The sequence below is a fragment of the Aulonocara sp. 'chitande type north' Nkhata Bay genome, linkage group LG14 (genome assembly GCF_057382095.1).
Source record: "Aulonocara sp. 'chitande type north' Nkhata Bay isolate Kocher_YH1m ecotype deep benthic linkage group LG14, A_spYH_male_GT1.1, whole genome shotgun sequence".
Classification (NCBI taxonomy): domain Eukaryota; kingdom Metazoa; phylum Chordata; class Actinopteri; order Cichliformes; family Cichlidae; genus Aulonocara; species Aulonocara sp. 'chitande type north' Nkhata Bay.
Genome location: NC_141357.1, coordinates 38,492,933 through 38,508,684, shown reverse-complemented (window position 1 = coordinate 38,508,684; position 15,752 = coordinate 38,492,933). Strand labels below are relative to the sequence as shown.

General features: G+C 42.2%; 1 protein-coding gene across 2 annotated transcripts; it reads left to right on the top strand.

Moving 5' to 3' along the window:
- The first annotated feature begins 483 nt into the window (after positions 1-483).
- LOC147315224 (synaptosomal-associated protein 25) lies at positions 484-15,696 on the top strand. 2 transcript variants are annotated; one of them, XM_086262481.1, is made up of 8 exons: positions 484-578; positions 4,120-4,270; positions 9,220-9,261; positions 9,952-10,000; positions 11,369-11,480; positions 12,380-12,526; positions 12,791-12,935; positions 14,395-15,696. In XM_086262481.1, exons 2-8 carry the CDS (start codon positions 4,187-4,189, stop codon positions 14,458-14,460), a joined length of 645 nt encoding a protein of 214 aa, XP_086118607.1. In that variant the 5' UTR covers positions 484-578; positions 4,120-4,186; the 3' UTR covers positions 14,461-15,696. The 2 variants fall into 2 exon arrangements, with proteins under 2 accessions (XP_086118607.1, XP_086118606.1); XM_086262480.1 differs by lacking the exon at positions 11,369-11,480 and adding an exon at positions 10,275-10,392.
- The last annotated feature ends 56 nt before the right edge of the window (positions 15,697-15,752 follow it).

The following is a 15,752-nucleotide window of genomic DNA, read 5'->3' as shown; positions in this document are numbered from 1 at the left end:
TTCATCCCAGTTTTAGGCTTCAGTCATGTCCAGTGTGCCATTTAGACACCTTTGGACAGGGTTTCAAATGCTTTGTTCAGCGGATAAACGGATAAATGAGAAAAACACCATCACTATGACGTCACTAAGAGAGCATTAACACATGTGTTTGACAAACGCAGGAAAGATGCAGATTTCATGGCGGCAGCTTCAAAACAATCAAAGCAGGATTCAAACTGTTAATTATGAAAATATTTTTTTGTAAAGTTTGCTAAACTGTCAGGATGCGAGCAGAGCTTCCTGCTGACCAGCGCTGAAAACACGCCCATCGTTTACCCTTAAACATGTCGCTGGTTCCTCCACCTTCAGCTGCGTCCTTGGGTGGAGAGAGGCGTTCAAAGCCGCTGCTCTCTGACGTCACGCTCAGGAAGAAAGTTTGGGTTGCTGTTTGTTGGGGGGCGGGGCCTGTGCGGAGGAGGGGAGCGGTGATGCTGAGGAGGAGTAACCGAGGAAGAGCAACAGGTTTCAGTGTGCTGATGGGTTCACGAGGACAGAGCACGAGCGTATGAAGAGGACCGGATGAAAGGTACGGAACACAGGTTCGTATGGACGTCATCTCTGAAAAGAGGCAGCTTCAAAAAAACTGTTTTTATTTCAAATGTAAAAGTTGGTCATCAGAGTGACCCAGAGGTGGGAAGTAACGAAGTAGAATTACCAGGTATCTCTATTTAACTCGAGCGTTTATTTTTCTTGTTACTTTTTACTTTTACTCCCCACATTTTTAAACAAATATCTCTACTTTTACTCTTTACGTTTTAAAACAGACCCGTTACTTTAAGTTCATTCATATTGTGTGTGCTCGGTGTTAAACAGGGCCGGTGTTCCAGATTAACTGGTGTCACAGGTTAACTGGTGACGGTCAAACAGGCAATAAAAAAATAAATATTTCATCTGTGAGACTCCGTCTTTTTGCTCTTGAACAATCAAATACTAAAAACTGTCGCGAGTGTACCTGGTGATATTCTCACGCACGAGTTGACCGCGAAAACGGCAAACAAATATACGTCACCACGCCGATTCACAGGGCAGCACGATGAGGAGAATCCTGTCTTCGTTATCATCCCCATCACTCCGTGTCAGCCTCACAGCTGAGGCTGCAGTTTCACTCGTGTACACGTAAATGAACTGCCATAGCCTGTGACCAGGTGAGCCTGTGACGCACACCTGCACCTGCTGTCACTACAGAACCAGAGGTAGCCAAGAAATCACAATGCGGTCAAAAAACAGTAGAGGAACAAAAGACAGCATGGTACCCGGATGTTTGATTTAAAAAAAAAAAATATCCAAAGAGCATTTTTGTGGTAAACTTACAAGAGTGATGTCACTATACGACGGAAGTAGCTGCTCAGAACAGGTTGTACCATATGAAAAGTCTCCTTTTACCTAAATTTGATCCCAGGCTCATCTTCTAAAATAATTTTCTAACGTAGTCGTGAAAAAGATTTTGAATTGATATTAATGCTCTAAACTGACCAGAACAAACAGTCGTAATGAAGAAAAGAAGATTTGGCTTTGTGACACTTGGAGTGGGTGTAAAACAGATTTCAAGTTTTCTACAGATCCTGAAACTGTCACACGACTATCTCATCTACTTAAAAAGTTGTAAATGGTCAAAAATGTTGGGAATAATAATTAAAAAACATTAAATTTCAGCCCGCCTCTGTCCTCTGAAGGCTGTTAATGCAGAAATTATGAAGGTAAAGTCTTTCATGGCTTCATTAAACATGTTAAAGCTGATTGTGACGGGGTGAGGTGGGCAGCACTGAAGAGCCAATATTTAAGGAGGAATAATTAGTTTAGTGTCGAAAACAGATTTTCAGACTCATCTGGAGCCCAGGACAAAAACAGATTTACCACATGAAAAAAGATCTGTGCTAAATTTCAGTTTTCCAAAGTGGTAAAACAAATATTTAGACTCTTTAGTAAAATTCACAATCCCCCTTTAAATAATAGTAAAAAGTTGTAATATGAAAATATGGATCATAGTTGTGGATTTGAGCTGGAGAAGATTTTAATGACTTGTATAGTGCAGGTATCTATCTATAGTAGTACTGTGTAGTACATTAATACATCATATTTTGGGGGATGTGCCATGTGATGCCCCGCCCACTTTTGGGCACTCCTGAACATGAATGCTCATTATTATGCCTGTGATTAGGAAGCAGTGCCAAAGCCTGCATGTTTGTGTGTGTTGGTTATTTGTCTCTGGTCACTCTTAGCTAAGCGTGCATCACTTTAACGTGACAGCTGGAGGAGATACTGGTGATGATGTCAAGCTAAAGGAGGTGACTCTTTTCTATACAGTCTGGTCTGTTACAGAAGTGTTACAGAAAATCTAGTTTACAGTCAACCTGATGAACATCGGCCTTTAAAAGCCGAACACAGTCGTTTTCTTCTCTGTGTTGTGTCCCAGACTGAATACCTCTGTCTATTTTAGCAGTTTCATTTCGTAGACTAAAAGATTTATCAGTTTATGGTGCATAATATTTAAAACTGATTTTTTTAATATCAAGAACATCGTGGCTCATTTGTTCTTTTCTTCTTTCTTGTTGTTCCTCTTCTTTATTCCAACAGGTGGTGATTAGTGGTTGGGGCTAATTATGATGCTGCAGCCTGATCACACAAAGAGAAGTGTGTGTGTGTGTGTGTGTGTGTGTGTGTGTGTGTGTGTGTGTGTGTGTGTGAGGACTCAACACCTGGTTAGAAGCTGACATTGTGTGGACTCCTAATTACAGAGGAGGCAGTTGTTGTAAGAGTGAGGAGGGATTCGTTTTAGGCGCTTGTGAGAGCCGACGGCCGAACTGCATTCATGCAGATACTGTAACACTTTATAACTGAATTGTGGTCTTTTCTAAAGAGCCTTTGTGGGAGTTGTGCGAAGACCGTGTGTCTTGCCATCACAAGAATAACATCCAGTGAAAGAGGACGAAAATTCCTACCATTTCATATTTGAATGATATATGCAGAGAGAACGATCTGAGCAGGAAACAACGGGAAAGCAGGTTAAAAAGAATATGTGTGTGATGTCATCACTCTGCAGGGCAAACTGAAACTGGAGGTAAAAAACAGAGATTCACTCATATGAGCTTTGTTTTAGATGAAAATAATTTTGACTTGATATTAATGCTCAAACTAAGTCGTGCTTAAGAAAAGCAGATTCAGAGTGGGTGTAAAACTGAGCACTTAAACCTGAAAATGTTGTGTGAATATATCTCCTCTTCTTCAAAAGTTAGAAGAGCTCCAAAGGCTGAAAATATAACTAAAAAGCAGCCAGTTTCACACCCACCCCTGTGCCCTATAAGGGCCTGTATCTGTGGATATATAAGTGAGTAATGACTCTGATTAACCCCCGGATTAATCGGAGATGGTGGCTGGGGAAAGGGCGGTCTGGGTGTCTCTGCTCAGACCTGCGTGACTTGGACCTGGATCAGCAGCAGAAACTATGGATGAATTTAAGAAGAATGACGACAGGGACAAGAAGGAACCCGACAGTGTGCTTCAGTGCTTTTTACTGGCACACATTAAATGACTTATTCAGACTAAGCTAACCTGAGAGTTCATCCTTCTTCCTGTTTGGCCATTTGAATTGCTTGTGGTTTTAGCTGAAGATGATTTTAGTGTAATTTAGTGTGTTAGGTGTTTATGAAGAGCAGTGAATCACAAATAAGCTAGCCTTTAAGGCTGGAGGAAGGAGCTAAGAGAGCTTGTTTTAGACAAGAGACGCTGTATCAAAGCCCGTGCTAGACAAAGAAGGATTATTCTGAACTGTGGATGTTTCAGAACTATTCTTTTGATAGGAAATGAGTATTATGGGTCCCCTTGACCTTGAAGTATCACATTCATGTGTGCAAAAGGCTGCTGCAGCTGATGTTTTGAGTGCTAACTGGATGACCGTTGACAGTTACAGTAACTGCCATTAAAACGAAACAGTCTGTTGGATATAAAAGTAACTGCTTCTTAAAAAATAAATGTGGTTATCCTGAAGCGTGTTTGTGTAAGAGCCTGTGCTGCGTGTCTGCCTGCCTGGCGTCTATTGTCAGTCATGACAAATAATCATGGCCTCGCTCTCACCCTCTCCAGCTGTTAAAGACACCTGATGCTGCAGTCTGATCCGCTCACCTGGGACTGAACACACACACAAACAAACATGGCTGCTAACGCACGTTCAGACCCGCCCATCCTCACAGAGCAGGAGGAGTTACAGAGAAGAGCCAATCAGGTCACAGATGAGGTAAGAGGATTATGATGGTAAATAAGTGTTTTATTAATTATTAACAACCACACATAGAAATGGCCGTTTACTTGTTACCCTTGTATCCAGTGCACATTAACCTGATAACAGCCGTTGACTCACCTGTTTGTGTAATTTACCTACTTTTCTCATGCCTAAAACCCTCCTGTGATTTAAACCGTCAACGACGGTCCTTCACCATTTTCAGTCTTAAGCCTTTTCTCCCTGACTGAAAGAAGATTTTTGGTCATCTCACCACGTCCTTAGTTTCCTTTGACTGGACAAAACATGTGCTGCAGACATGAAATATACTTCCCTCTTGTAAACGTTACTTACAAATTTGTGCCATCTCAAAAAAATTTCACAATTCATGTCCATGAGCATGAACAAATAAACAATATATCTCACGACCCGGCTGTAAATCCAGGAGCAGGAAGTCAACAAACGTGACAACATAAATGAAGGTTTGGAGGAAAATGGAAGCGTTTGGAATTCTGGAATTTTGTTGTTTATAAAAAGTGAAATAATTTCTTGATATCTTTTAACCTCTTTTGTCCCAACGTAAAAAGTTGTTGTATAAGAACTAAAGGACCAAACAAAGTTGTTCTAGTTGTGTCTGTGTAGCATATGGCTAAAACACAACCATATCTGTGAAGTGTATAACTCGAGCTGTGGTCTCTCTGTGGAGGCGAAAGGACTTCCTCAGCTCCACTAACCTCTAAATGTGGACACAGATTAGTTCGTATGAGACGGCACATCTGAAACATCAGGTTCAAGGACATGAAATTCATTTCCAGAATCACAAATGAATAAATTGGATGTTTGGAGTATTTCATAGACTGCCTTGAATCAGCAGGGGGATTTAAGTGATTCTACTTAAAAATAAAAACGTATTATTTCTTTTTTATATAGTGAATTTTATCAGGGATGCCAAATATTTCCTTTCAGTGCAGCCCACCATAGGGAGAGCAAAAACTGCGAATAAAGAGGGGCTATAATACACTTTACACTGTATTTTGCTTAAGGAAACATTATGTTGCAAGTCATTAATAATGAATCAGACTGCATACCATGACCAGTTATGGAGTATGGAGCTCCATACTGAGCCTGGGCTGTCTTTGGGCTCTAGGCTGGCTTCAGAAAAAGAAAAAGTTTGAATAATACATACAGAGAAAAACCCAACAATCATATGAACCCTGTGAGCAAGCACTTTGGCGACAGTGGGAAGGAAAAACTCCCTTTTAACAGGAAGAAACGTCCAGCAGAACCAGGCTCAGGCCATAAAAAGACATGGATAAAGACATGCTGTGGAAGAGAGCCTGAGATTAATAATAATAAGTATGATTCAATGCAGAGAGGTCTGTTAGCACATAGTGAGTGAAGAACAAACACCCAGTGCATCATGGGAAATTCCCCAGCAGCCTACACCTATCCGGTTGTTCAGTGATGACGTGACGAATCCTACTTCCGGGTCTAAAGTAGTCTGCGTTTAATATGGCTTTTGTGTTGTTAACATGTTTAATGTTTTGTATTTTCTTCTATTTGATCTCAAAAAGCTCCTAAAACAGTCAGTGATCACTGTTGACCTCCCTCGGCTTTTATTACCACTAATCATTTATTTAAGCTCAGTTTTTAAAACCTTAGGATGTAACTACAGCCCAGCCCATGCAGCAGTATATGAATGACTAACCTCATATGTGGATGGATTATCTCAGTTGTTCTCCTGGCTGAAGTTTGGTCCTTTTACAGCATCCTGCCATGCGATTACATTTGTTCCTGACCACCGAGAACACTCACGTTAACTTTTATCGAGTGGAAAAAAAGTTGGCTTGTTTATATTATGCTAACATAGCTGTGTCGCTAGCGGTCACGTAGCACATCATTATATATATAATGATGTGCTGGTATATACCAGCTAGCCCAACTTCAGTAACCCTACAAACGTCACTGCTTTTTAGTTTTCTGTCTTCATTTATGTTGGAAGTGATAACAGAGCTGTACGTTTTAATTTGTTTCCAAAACCCCGCAGGCAGGACATGCTATATTGTATTTAGATAGAAGCTAGCGAGCTAACTCCCTGCTAACTTCTAACTCCGTTAAATGTCATAAATTCCATTTTCATGGATGCCTGGATGTTAAACTCAATTGTTACACCTGGTAGAGCAGAACGCTGATCATTTTATTAAAGATGAAAGACTTTAGACAGTTTTTCAACTCAGTAATGCCACAGTGATCGTTTGATATATGGACCTGCAGCGGAGTTTAGGTCCAGACACGGCCAGTGACGTCAGACTGAACAACTGGATTGCAGCATAACTAAGGGAGGATTCAGGGTCACCTGATTCAGCCCTAACTATATGCTTTAGCAAAAAGGAAAGTTTTAGGTCTAATCCAACACGTTCTCATCCCAAAGCGTAACATTTTACGCTAGGTGACAAATCGTCAACATATTACGTTTTCGGCCACCCAACGCGTTCCTAAATGACGACATTAGCAAAATGAGGAAATATGAGAACTGTTTGGACACAATCTACACATGTTTGTTCATTTTCTTAAAAACGCTTCGGAAAACACCATTTCACGTCATTAAACTACTGGTTAAGGTTAGGGAGAAGGTTAGATTTATGGATTTCATCCATAACCCGGCACGTAGCATTAGAACGCGGTAGGTCTCCTTTTGCGTTCCTCAGGAACACCGCAGGATGTGACAAAACGTCGGCATGTTACGCTTCGGGAGTGAAAACGGTCTGTCTAATCTTAAAAGCAGAGATAGTTTTCAACAGTTACCTCACGGAGCATTTTGTTGCACGACCTTCCAATCCTACACTATATCATCATGACTACAAGTAACAGACTCTGAATTCCCAGTTCCAGATGTTATAGCTCCTCCCCTTTAAGGCCATCTTCCCTTTCTTCTGACTGGCTGCTCCTGTAAACAGAAAACGGGAGGAGGATATTGGGCCATATCCACTTATCCCCCGTCTGCAGTAGAAAAACGATGTGAAACTAAGCCAAGCCTGAATGTTCGGCACATGGGAATTACACGGATTCATCTTCTCCTTTGACACTTTTGCCATGTTTCATATGAACATGGTTTTACATGTGCGTTACCCTTCAGCTAACTCGGCCTAAAGAACGGATTGTGAAAGTGTCAGACCAGAACAGTGTAGTCGGGTATTTCCTTTGCCAACACATTTTTGAGGCTGGCAAGGAGCAGAGAAAAATACAATCTAACAGTGGTGATATGGACGGGAGCGAGTCACAGCAGCATCCTCAGCTTATACCCCGGAGAGCGTGTCACACTCTGTGTGTCAGTCAGAGAAACCTAATGAGGATAATTATAATTAGAGCATCTCAGCAATAAAACCAAGAATTCATAATAAACAAACTGGCAAGAAGAGTGACGCAAACTACTACACAACCTGCTGAGCCACAGAGGACACAGCCCTGCCTGAGGGGAGGGCCTCTTCAAGGGCACCTGGCTCACCTGGTTGCCTTGGAGACAGCTGGTCTCCATGTGCAACTGTCTGGCACAGATGAGCTCACAACACACACAGACACACACACACGCACACACACACACACTCCCTGGTGTTTAAAGGCTACTGCAGGTCAGAGACATGTGTCACCCCATCATCCCATCAGTGGGGAAATCCCAGAGGACTGATATGATATTTACACAACACACACACACACACACACACACACACACACACACACACACACACACACACACACACACACACACACACACACACAGACCTAGGGGTAGATAAACAGGCAGCTAGCAGTTTCTGCACATAACTGATGTAGACTGTATCCTCCTACTATAACCTATAATAACTCCTTAATGACACAAAGACGATTTTGATGGAAAGTTAAAAGTTCTTTTAACTAGAAATGACTTTCTAAACACATCAGATATCTTACTTGTTCCTGCTCCCATGTGTCACCCTTTACATTTGGAGCTGAAACTATAACACATTCCATAATACTGATGCTCAGAGATGGTTACTGAACAATAGTGAGGAGCGAGAACAAGTTGTAGCTTTAGATTTTCACACTTGGTGCGAGTGTAAAATGAGTTTGACTGCATTTTTGACAGAGCTTAAATGTGTTTTTACACCCTCAAGCTTAATATTAAAATGTAGAATATTAACTTACTACCAGCTGCTGTCATTGTTCAGATGATGATAAGAAATTGCGTCAATATCTGGTATAATGGAGGACGAGGTCTATCTCGCCCCTGTAGGCGGCCACGGGTGCGCACGGACCGGTTTAGGTCCGACAGTATTTTCACGGACTGGCCTTTAAGGTGTCCCGGATAAATACAACAAAATAAAACCAGTGCTGGTACCAAAAAGAAATAAGATTTAGTCATAACACACGGGAAAAGACCCAGAGAAACGAGTTAACGATAAAAACCTGGTACCAAACGACTCATGGACCGGTACCGGTCTGTGGCCCAGGGGTTGGGGACCACTGCTCTACCAGAGGCCTGGAAGCTTGAGCTTCCTGTGTAGTGTGTGTTTAAGGTGGTGATCCACACCACTGACAGGACCATTAAGACCACCCTCCCCACTTTGCAGGACAGCTACATGAAATGATTCACCTGCATCGTCTGCTGAATGAGGAGCAGCTTCTGACCTCACACCATCACACTGCTAAATCAGACTGAAAGACCTCCAAGACTCAGAGTCACTCTTGCACTTCTGTTACTGTCGCACCGTTTCTTATGTTGGTTGGATGCATTTAATGTATTTCTTTAACTTATGTGTAGCTGCAGAGGGGAATTTAAAGACTTCACTGTAGGTTGTACTAAACTTTAACTGTTTGTATAACTAAGAACAAAATTAAAGCTACAAAAATGACTTAATGGGCACGCAGTTCACAAGCTCATGTAATGTGTTGAATGTTAAATATTGAAGCAGTGATTTTGTGTCTTTCAGTCACTGGAGAGCACGCGGCGGATGGTTCAGTTGGTTGAGGAGGTACACACACACACACACACACACACACACACACACACACACACACACACACACACACACACACACACACACACACACACACACACACACACACACACACACACACACACTATAATCTAACAAAGACCCCCACAGTGATGGAGTGATAAAGCACAAACCTCACTGTGAACTTTGTCATCATCATCTGTAAATTAGCCTGCTGTGTTTCCACATGAGGAAATGGCCAGAGATCCATGTCAGGATGACTCTAACAAAGACGGATGCAGTGTTATGATTAAGTTTAAGCTCCTGGAAAATGATTTTGGACAAACGACGGCCGGGAGAGCAGAACAGTGAGGAAAGCAGGAAAGGATGTTTTTTCATTACTCCATAATGCACAGCATTCATGTCAAGTGCTCATACGTCCTTTATCCATAACAGCCATTTGTTTACTTTTAGTCACTGTGATCAGGATCGAGGTCATGTGATCTTACTGCAGATAAACAGTTCAGGCAGTCTTACCTTGTTGGCTTTTTACCATAAATCTAAAATAGAAAGAATTTAAAGAAGTGAGCATGAGCTCAGTGGATCGCCACGTGGCGTCTGCAGCAAACGTCTTTAAATCGATTTCCATATGTGCAATAAGAACCTGTTTGGAAACGTCGCTGGGGCTCCTGTCAGTAACGGGTTGTTATGTGTTCCATCCTCCAGAGTAAAGATGTTGGGATCAGGACTGTGGTGATGTTGGATGAACAAGGAGGTAAACAGGTTTTTCTTGGCTTAAATGTAAAGACTTGTCTTGACCATGAAATTTGAAATTTGCTGGGTTTTTTTGTTCCTCAGAAATTTGTGTTTATTCTTAAATTTCTCATTGTATCAAGTTTTTTTCTCATAATTTAGCCTTTTTGTGTAAATATCTCTGATTTGAGCTTTTGGTTTGGAAGCCTTGCCAGTACACATTGTGTAAACATGCCCATCTCTGTATTGATCTCTGCTCCTGCTGTGGCAACACCATAAAACTCCCGTTCAAACAGAGCAGTTGGAGCGTATTGAGGAGGGTATGGACTCCATCAACAGGGACATGAGAGAGGCAGAGAAGAATCTGACAGACATGGCCCAGTGCTGTGGCCTTTGTATCTGGCCACTCAGGAAGTAGGTCCAGGAACCTGCGTCTTTATCCAAACAGGCCCTAAAAAGCCCCGTACTGGTGCCCAGTTCCATTAAATGTGTTGCAGTGTTTATCAAATGTGATTAGATTATCAGACTCCTTCAGCAACGATAATCGTAATCAGTCGTCATCATCATAATAATCAGGGGCTTAAATTACTCGATAAGCCATCCTGACTGAATGATGTCACTCTCTGCTCGTTTCCTTTTGCCCAAGTATTAAACTCAAAGTTTTTTTTAATTTAATAATTAGTTTTAATTGATCCATTAAGAATAAAATAATCCCAAAATACAAAGAATGCATGTTTTTACTAGTAGATGTTCAGTGAATCAAGATCTGAATGATATATATGAACAAACTATTTGGTAAAAGCCTTCAGGATGTGAATAACTACACGTTTGCTGTTTCTGAAGTAGAGATTTTTTGGCTTGAAGGATCAGAAAAATCTAATTTATAGACAAAGGCCTGTAAAAATGAACTCGATATAACAGATAAGCTCTGCATCTCTTGCATCTGATGTCTGTTTATAGCAGAACGGTGACAATGAAGAGTTTTCTAACTGCATGTGACTAAAAATACCTAAATTTGGATTTAGAAGACATATTTGTATAAATGTTCCTTAAAATCTTCTTTAAAAGAAGCACAGATGCAGAAACATCCTTTGTACATAGCCCGAGAGAAGAAAACAGAATGGAAGTGGGCACCGAGGTCAAAGGTCGTTGGCTCTGCACCGTTTGGTCCAGTGTGCTGTTAGCATTTAGCGCAGCGTGGTGGTGTTCTGTTTCATGTTTCTGGTGGCTGGTTTTTCAGTTCATAGTGCAGCCGCGTGGAAATACTTTGTGATTTTTTTCTTTTATTCCACCTCCCTCCTCCTCTTTCTGCCTCCATTCTTCTCGTTACGTTCCTGCTTTCTTTCACCTTTGCTCTTCCTTCATCCTGCTCCGCTGCATCCTCTCATAGAGCAGTTGGAGCGAATAGAGGAGGGCTTGGATCAGATCAACTCTGATATGAAGGAGGCAGAGAAAAACCTGACTGACCTGGGCAAGTGCTGTGGTCTCTGCTCCTGTGATAAGTAGGTGGAGATGTGTGTGGCGTGTGTTTGTCTGTAAACATTATCCAGAGGTAAGTATGTGAGATGTAGTCATAAGAATCTATTTGTAAAAACCTAAATTATACCTGATTCACAGCCCTGGGCCACGTTTACTGCAGCGGCTTCACCACAAACCTCAGATTTATACAAAAGGCACTTTTCCACCATATCAAAGCGATCTGTCAGCTCGGTCCTGTTATTATAATGTTAATAGAGTTGAATTGGTCCTGTAAGGTCAGGCTGCAACATTCAAACACCATCACAATGAGCAGCCATCTTATTCACCAGTTTTTTCTGGCGATTTCACACTTTCAGGGCTCGGCGTTGGTGTTATGGCTGCTGCCGTGTTGGAAGTGACCATATTTGTAGTTTTTGGCACTTCTATGCCCAGACGTTACTCACAAAGACAGAAAACCAAACATAGCAGGAAAGCTAAACTGAGTGTTCTTCTTAAAGAAACCACTCTGAAGTGCAGATCTAAATGTGATATAGTTCTTGTTCTTCCCCAAACGCACTGATCAGGATGATCCCAGTGATACCAGTGAGCACTGGAGGTAAAATAGATGTTTCCAGTAAGGTGCTTTAACATACAGTGCGATGCTGACAACGAGCAAATAGCCTCGTGAGATTTAAACATGAGAAAACTCTTCAGATTTGGTTCATTAGTTGCTTTTAGCTTTTGCTGTCGGCTTGCTTTGCTGCTCTGATTTGCTCTGAAGTCGTCCAGCGCCATGTTTGTCGTGTTTTATGGTATAAATGGACCCTTGGTGTACCCGTACTGTAGCTGCAGGAGCAGTATGGGTACGCTGTGGTTCTCACGTTTCACGTTTAACAGACTTATTAAATTGACATCCATGGGGTCATCACTCTTTCTCTTCCAGACTAAAGGCTTTTGAGGAGAGTGGGGCATACAAGGCAGTTTGGGGCAGAGCCTCAAGCCAGGATGGCGTTGTAGCCAATCAGCCGCCGTCATCTCGGGTCGTGGATGAGAGAGAACAGATGATTATGAGTGGAGGATACATACGAAGGTAGGGAGAGAGTGACACACAGAGTTTAGTGGAGTGTGTTATTGTGTGAGCTGAGAGACGGCAGCTGCATACACGGTTTGTGTGTGTGTGTGTGTGTGTGTGTGTGTGTGTGTGTGTGTGTGTCTGTGTTTGCTCTTCTTTACAGCAAACTGACATCTAATACTTAAGCCATCGCACACAGGCAGCTGGTCAAACACAAACACAAAAACTTGCACACATCTTTGCAGCATTAATGTTTTCCTGCTTTATTCCTGCCCGTGTCAGGGCGACCGGCGACGCCCGCGAGGACGAGATGGAGGAGAACCTGGCACATGTTGGCAGCATCGTCGGAAATCTGAAGAGCATGGCCCTGGACATTGGCAACGAGCTGGAAACACAGAATTCCCAAATCGACCGCATACAGGGAAAGGTACCGCCGTCCTGTTCTGCATGTACACCTCAGTGTGTACTAATCAAATAAAATTCATTTCACCAGACTCTGTTAAATGTAACAATTTAAGGGTGCTGGTTTAGCTCGCTGGGATGAACGTGCAACCATATGCCGGGTTTGAATCCGACCTGTAGCCTTTGCCGCATGCCTTCCCCTCTGCTTTCATGTCACTCTTTGATATATCGCTCAAACAAAGCCAGATAAAGAGTAAATAGTCGATGATTACTTTTACAAGATTCTCAAAGCACCTTGTAGTAAACTCAGGTAGGGATTCGGAAGAGTAGGAGGCCAAGGAAGACATTAAGCGCTTAACTCCCACCAGGTCAGGGTTAGAGTTGGATTTTGTTTTAGCCACATGATGAATACACACATTTTACAAAACTGGAGGACTTTACATAAAAGCTTTTCCTTTGACATGTTCTAGACCGGTGAAACTCTGTGAAAACAGCCACACCTAGAACATGCCAGCAAACCTCAGACTCCTGTATCTGGTTTTGCATCCAGTTCTCCAAGAACCCAGTTTAAAAAATAGCATGGAGCTCATGTAAAAGACAGCGTTATAAAGAGAAGAAGCACTAACAATGGTAAACAGTCAAACAAAAGAGCAATAGCTTCTCAAGACTATACCTGAATAAAAGCAACTGAAAATAGGTTCATCTTCAAAGTTGATTTCACAGGTTCTTATGTAGGAGGGCCGACTATTCCAGAGTGTGGAAGCAATGAGAGCGTGGCCTGGTCACCGTTAGGAGAGAATTCCTAGAAGTTGTTGGGATAATGATGGAGGCAAAATAAGCAGTTAACAGACCTGAGCAGCCATAAACAGGAGTGACGTGCTGTCTTTTCTTTGTACCAGTTAAAAGTCAAGCTGCTGTACACTGAACTATGTGAAATAGAGAGTGAGAGTGGAATTAGGCAATCTTATATACAGAGTTGCAGTAGACCAGCTGAGAGGTAGGTAAGGGGGGGAGAGCTGTTTCCAGATCCTTTAGTCAGACGGAGTTCTGTGAGTTTCACACGGATCCATCTGGGATCTTAGTGAGGAGAGAAATGAGGAATTATGGCAGTTCATCTCAGGCTTGTGCCCAGAGAGGGAGATGAATGAAATCAATAATGTGGCTTCTTACCTGACAGAAGCAGTTTGTGCTCTTCCCTTTGAGTCAGAGATGAAAGCAGCACAGGAACTTGTGCTAACAGCACTAAAGCTAAGAATTCTTATCTATGAACAGTTCCTTCTGAGCAGGAGGTGTTTGATTATATTCACCCTACTGTGTGTTGTTGGACTGTAGAGCTTGCCGAGCTCTACAGCCTTCCTTTGATTAACCAGTGCAATTAAGCAAACCTGAAAGTGAAAGATAGATGGAGAGCACAGCTGTTTGTGCCTGCCTACCACATTCTTGTTAACACTTCCTTGTTCTTTCTTTTTTCCTATCCTCTGCAGGCTAATCTCAACGTTACCCGAATCAGCGCTGCCAACCAGAAGGCTACCAACCTCATGAAACGATAGAAGTGCTCTTCCAGTCTTTTTCTATTAAACTGTGCTTTTGCGTGCCGTGCCAATATGCTGACCCTGTTATTTTAAACCTCCCATTTCTCACTTTTGACAGTGAAATGTGCTGTAAAACTCATCTAGAGGCCGTAAGGGGTTTAAAGTGGAGCTCTTTATTCCGTAACCCGTATTTTAACATTCCTGTTTGTTCCCCAAATATCATAATAGAAAGTCGTAGTTTTGTTTATTTGTATAAAATGTGACCTATGATTATTATAAGTCAGTTTGCAGTGCAATGTACGCTCTGTTTTACCCCTCAGCGTGGCCTCCTTTAGCTCTTGGGAACCTTTAATGGTCCCTGTGGGGAAAAAATGGGTCACTCCAGCAGCACCATCACTGCCAGCAGTAGCAGTAGAGAGCACAATCACACAAATACGTCAATTTGTGTGAAGAGCGGCTGTCCCTGCTGTGGTGTTATGAAACATGAGCCCATACGTCGCCTTTTCCATCTGCCGGACGGACAGGGGAATAACGGCATCTGTGCAGCAAAATGTTCTGAAAAGCAACCAGTCCAGTCCCAAATTACACAACCCTGTAATTCCACTTTCTCCAAAATCTGCCACTGTGAATGAAACACGTATGTGACGGCGCCCTCTGTCGGCCCAGTCGGGTATTGCCCAGAAGAAGGAAATACGTATTTCCCCACAATGGAGGATCTCTGGCGACACCAAGCGGACGCAAGCGGAACATGCATTCTTCCTGGCCTCTCCCATCTTCCTTCTGTCTCCATGTTGATAGAAAATGGTGGTGACACCAAGTGACGTTGTTGCTGATTTTACGACCCTGTCTCTCAGTCGTGCACATCAAAGGTTTGCTGACAATGCCAAAAGTCACCATATCCTAAATGATTTGTACTTGATGTCTGTGTTTGTAATGTTAGCCAATCAGGGAGATCCTTAAGTAAACTATGCTGTCTTTTTATTAGCTGCTAGGTTTGAAATCGTCCATTGGGTAGAAGCTGTTTTTTGTTTAATTATGTACTGATGAGTAATATAGTACAAATTATAGAAGTGTAGATGATGCTGACCTATGTTGACCTAAAAAGGCCTTCATGTGCGTAACTACAAGGTAACTACTACAGCTGAGGCTCACTTGTGTGTGTTTGCTACGATGAAATGTTGAAATGTGAACGTAATGAATAAAAAAATGTGCGCAGGAATATAGCGTACGTGATTTTGGGACTAATTAATTATGTGAGGCGGGGCTGTGAGGGTGATGGTAGTCATTAAATATTCACCGTGTGGCTGAAC

What these genes read in the sequence shown, in the direction of transcription:
- LOC147315224 (XM_086262480.1), top strand. Translation starts at nt 4,187, where the DNA reads ATGGCTGCTAACGCACGTTCAGACCCGCCCATCCTCACAGAGCAGGAG. An exon ending in GATGTTGGATGAACAAGGAG is followed by an intron (nt 10,001 to 10,274) that starts GTAAACAGGTTT and finishes CCGTTCAAACAG; the next exon opens with AGCAGTTGGAGCGTATTGAG. An exon ending in TGTATCTGGCCACTCAGGAA is followed by an intron (nt 10,393 to 12,379) that starts GTAGGTCCAGGA and finishes TTTCTCTTCCAG; the next exon opens with ACTAAAGGCTTTTGAGGAGA.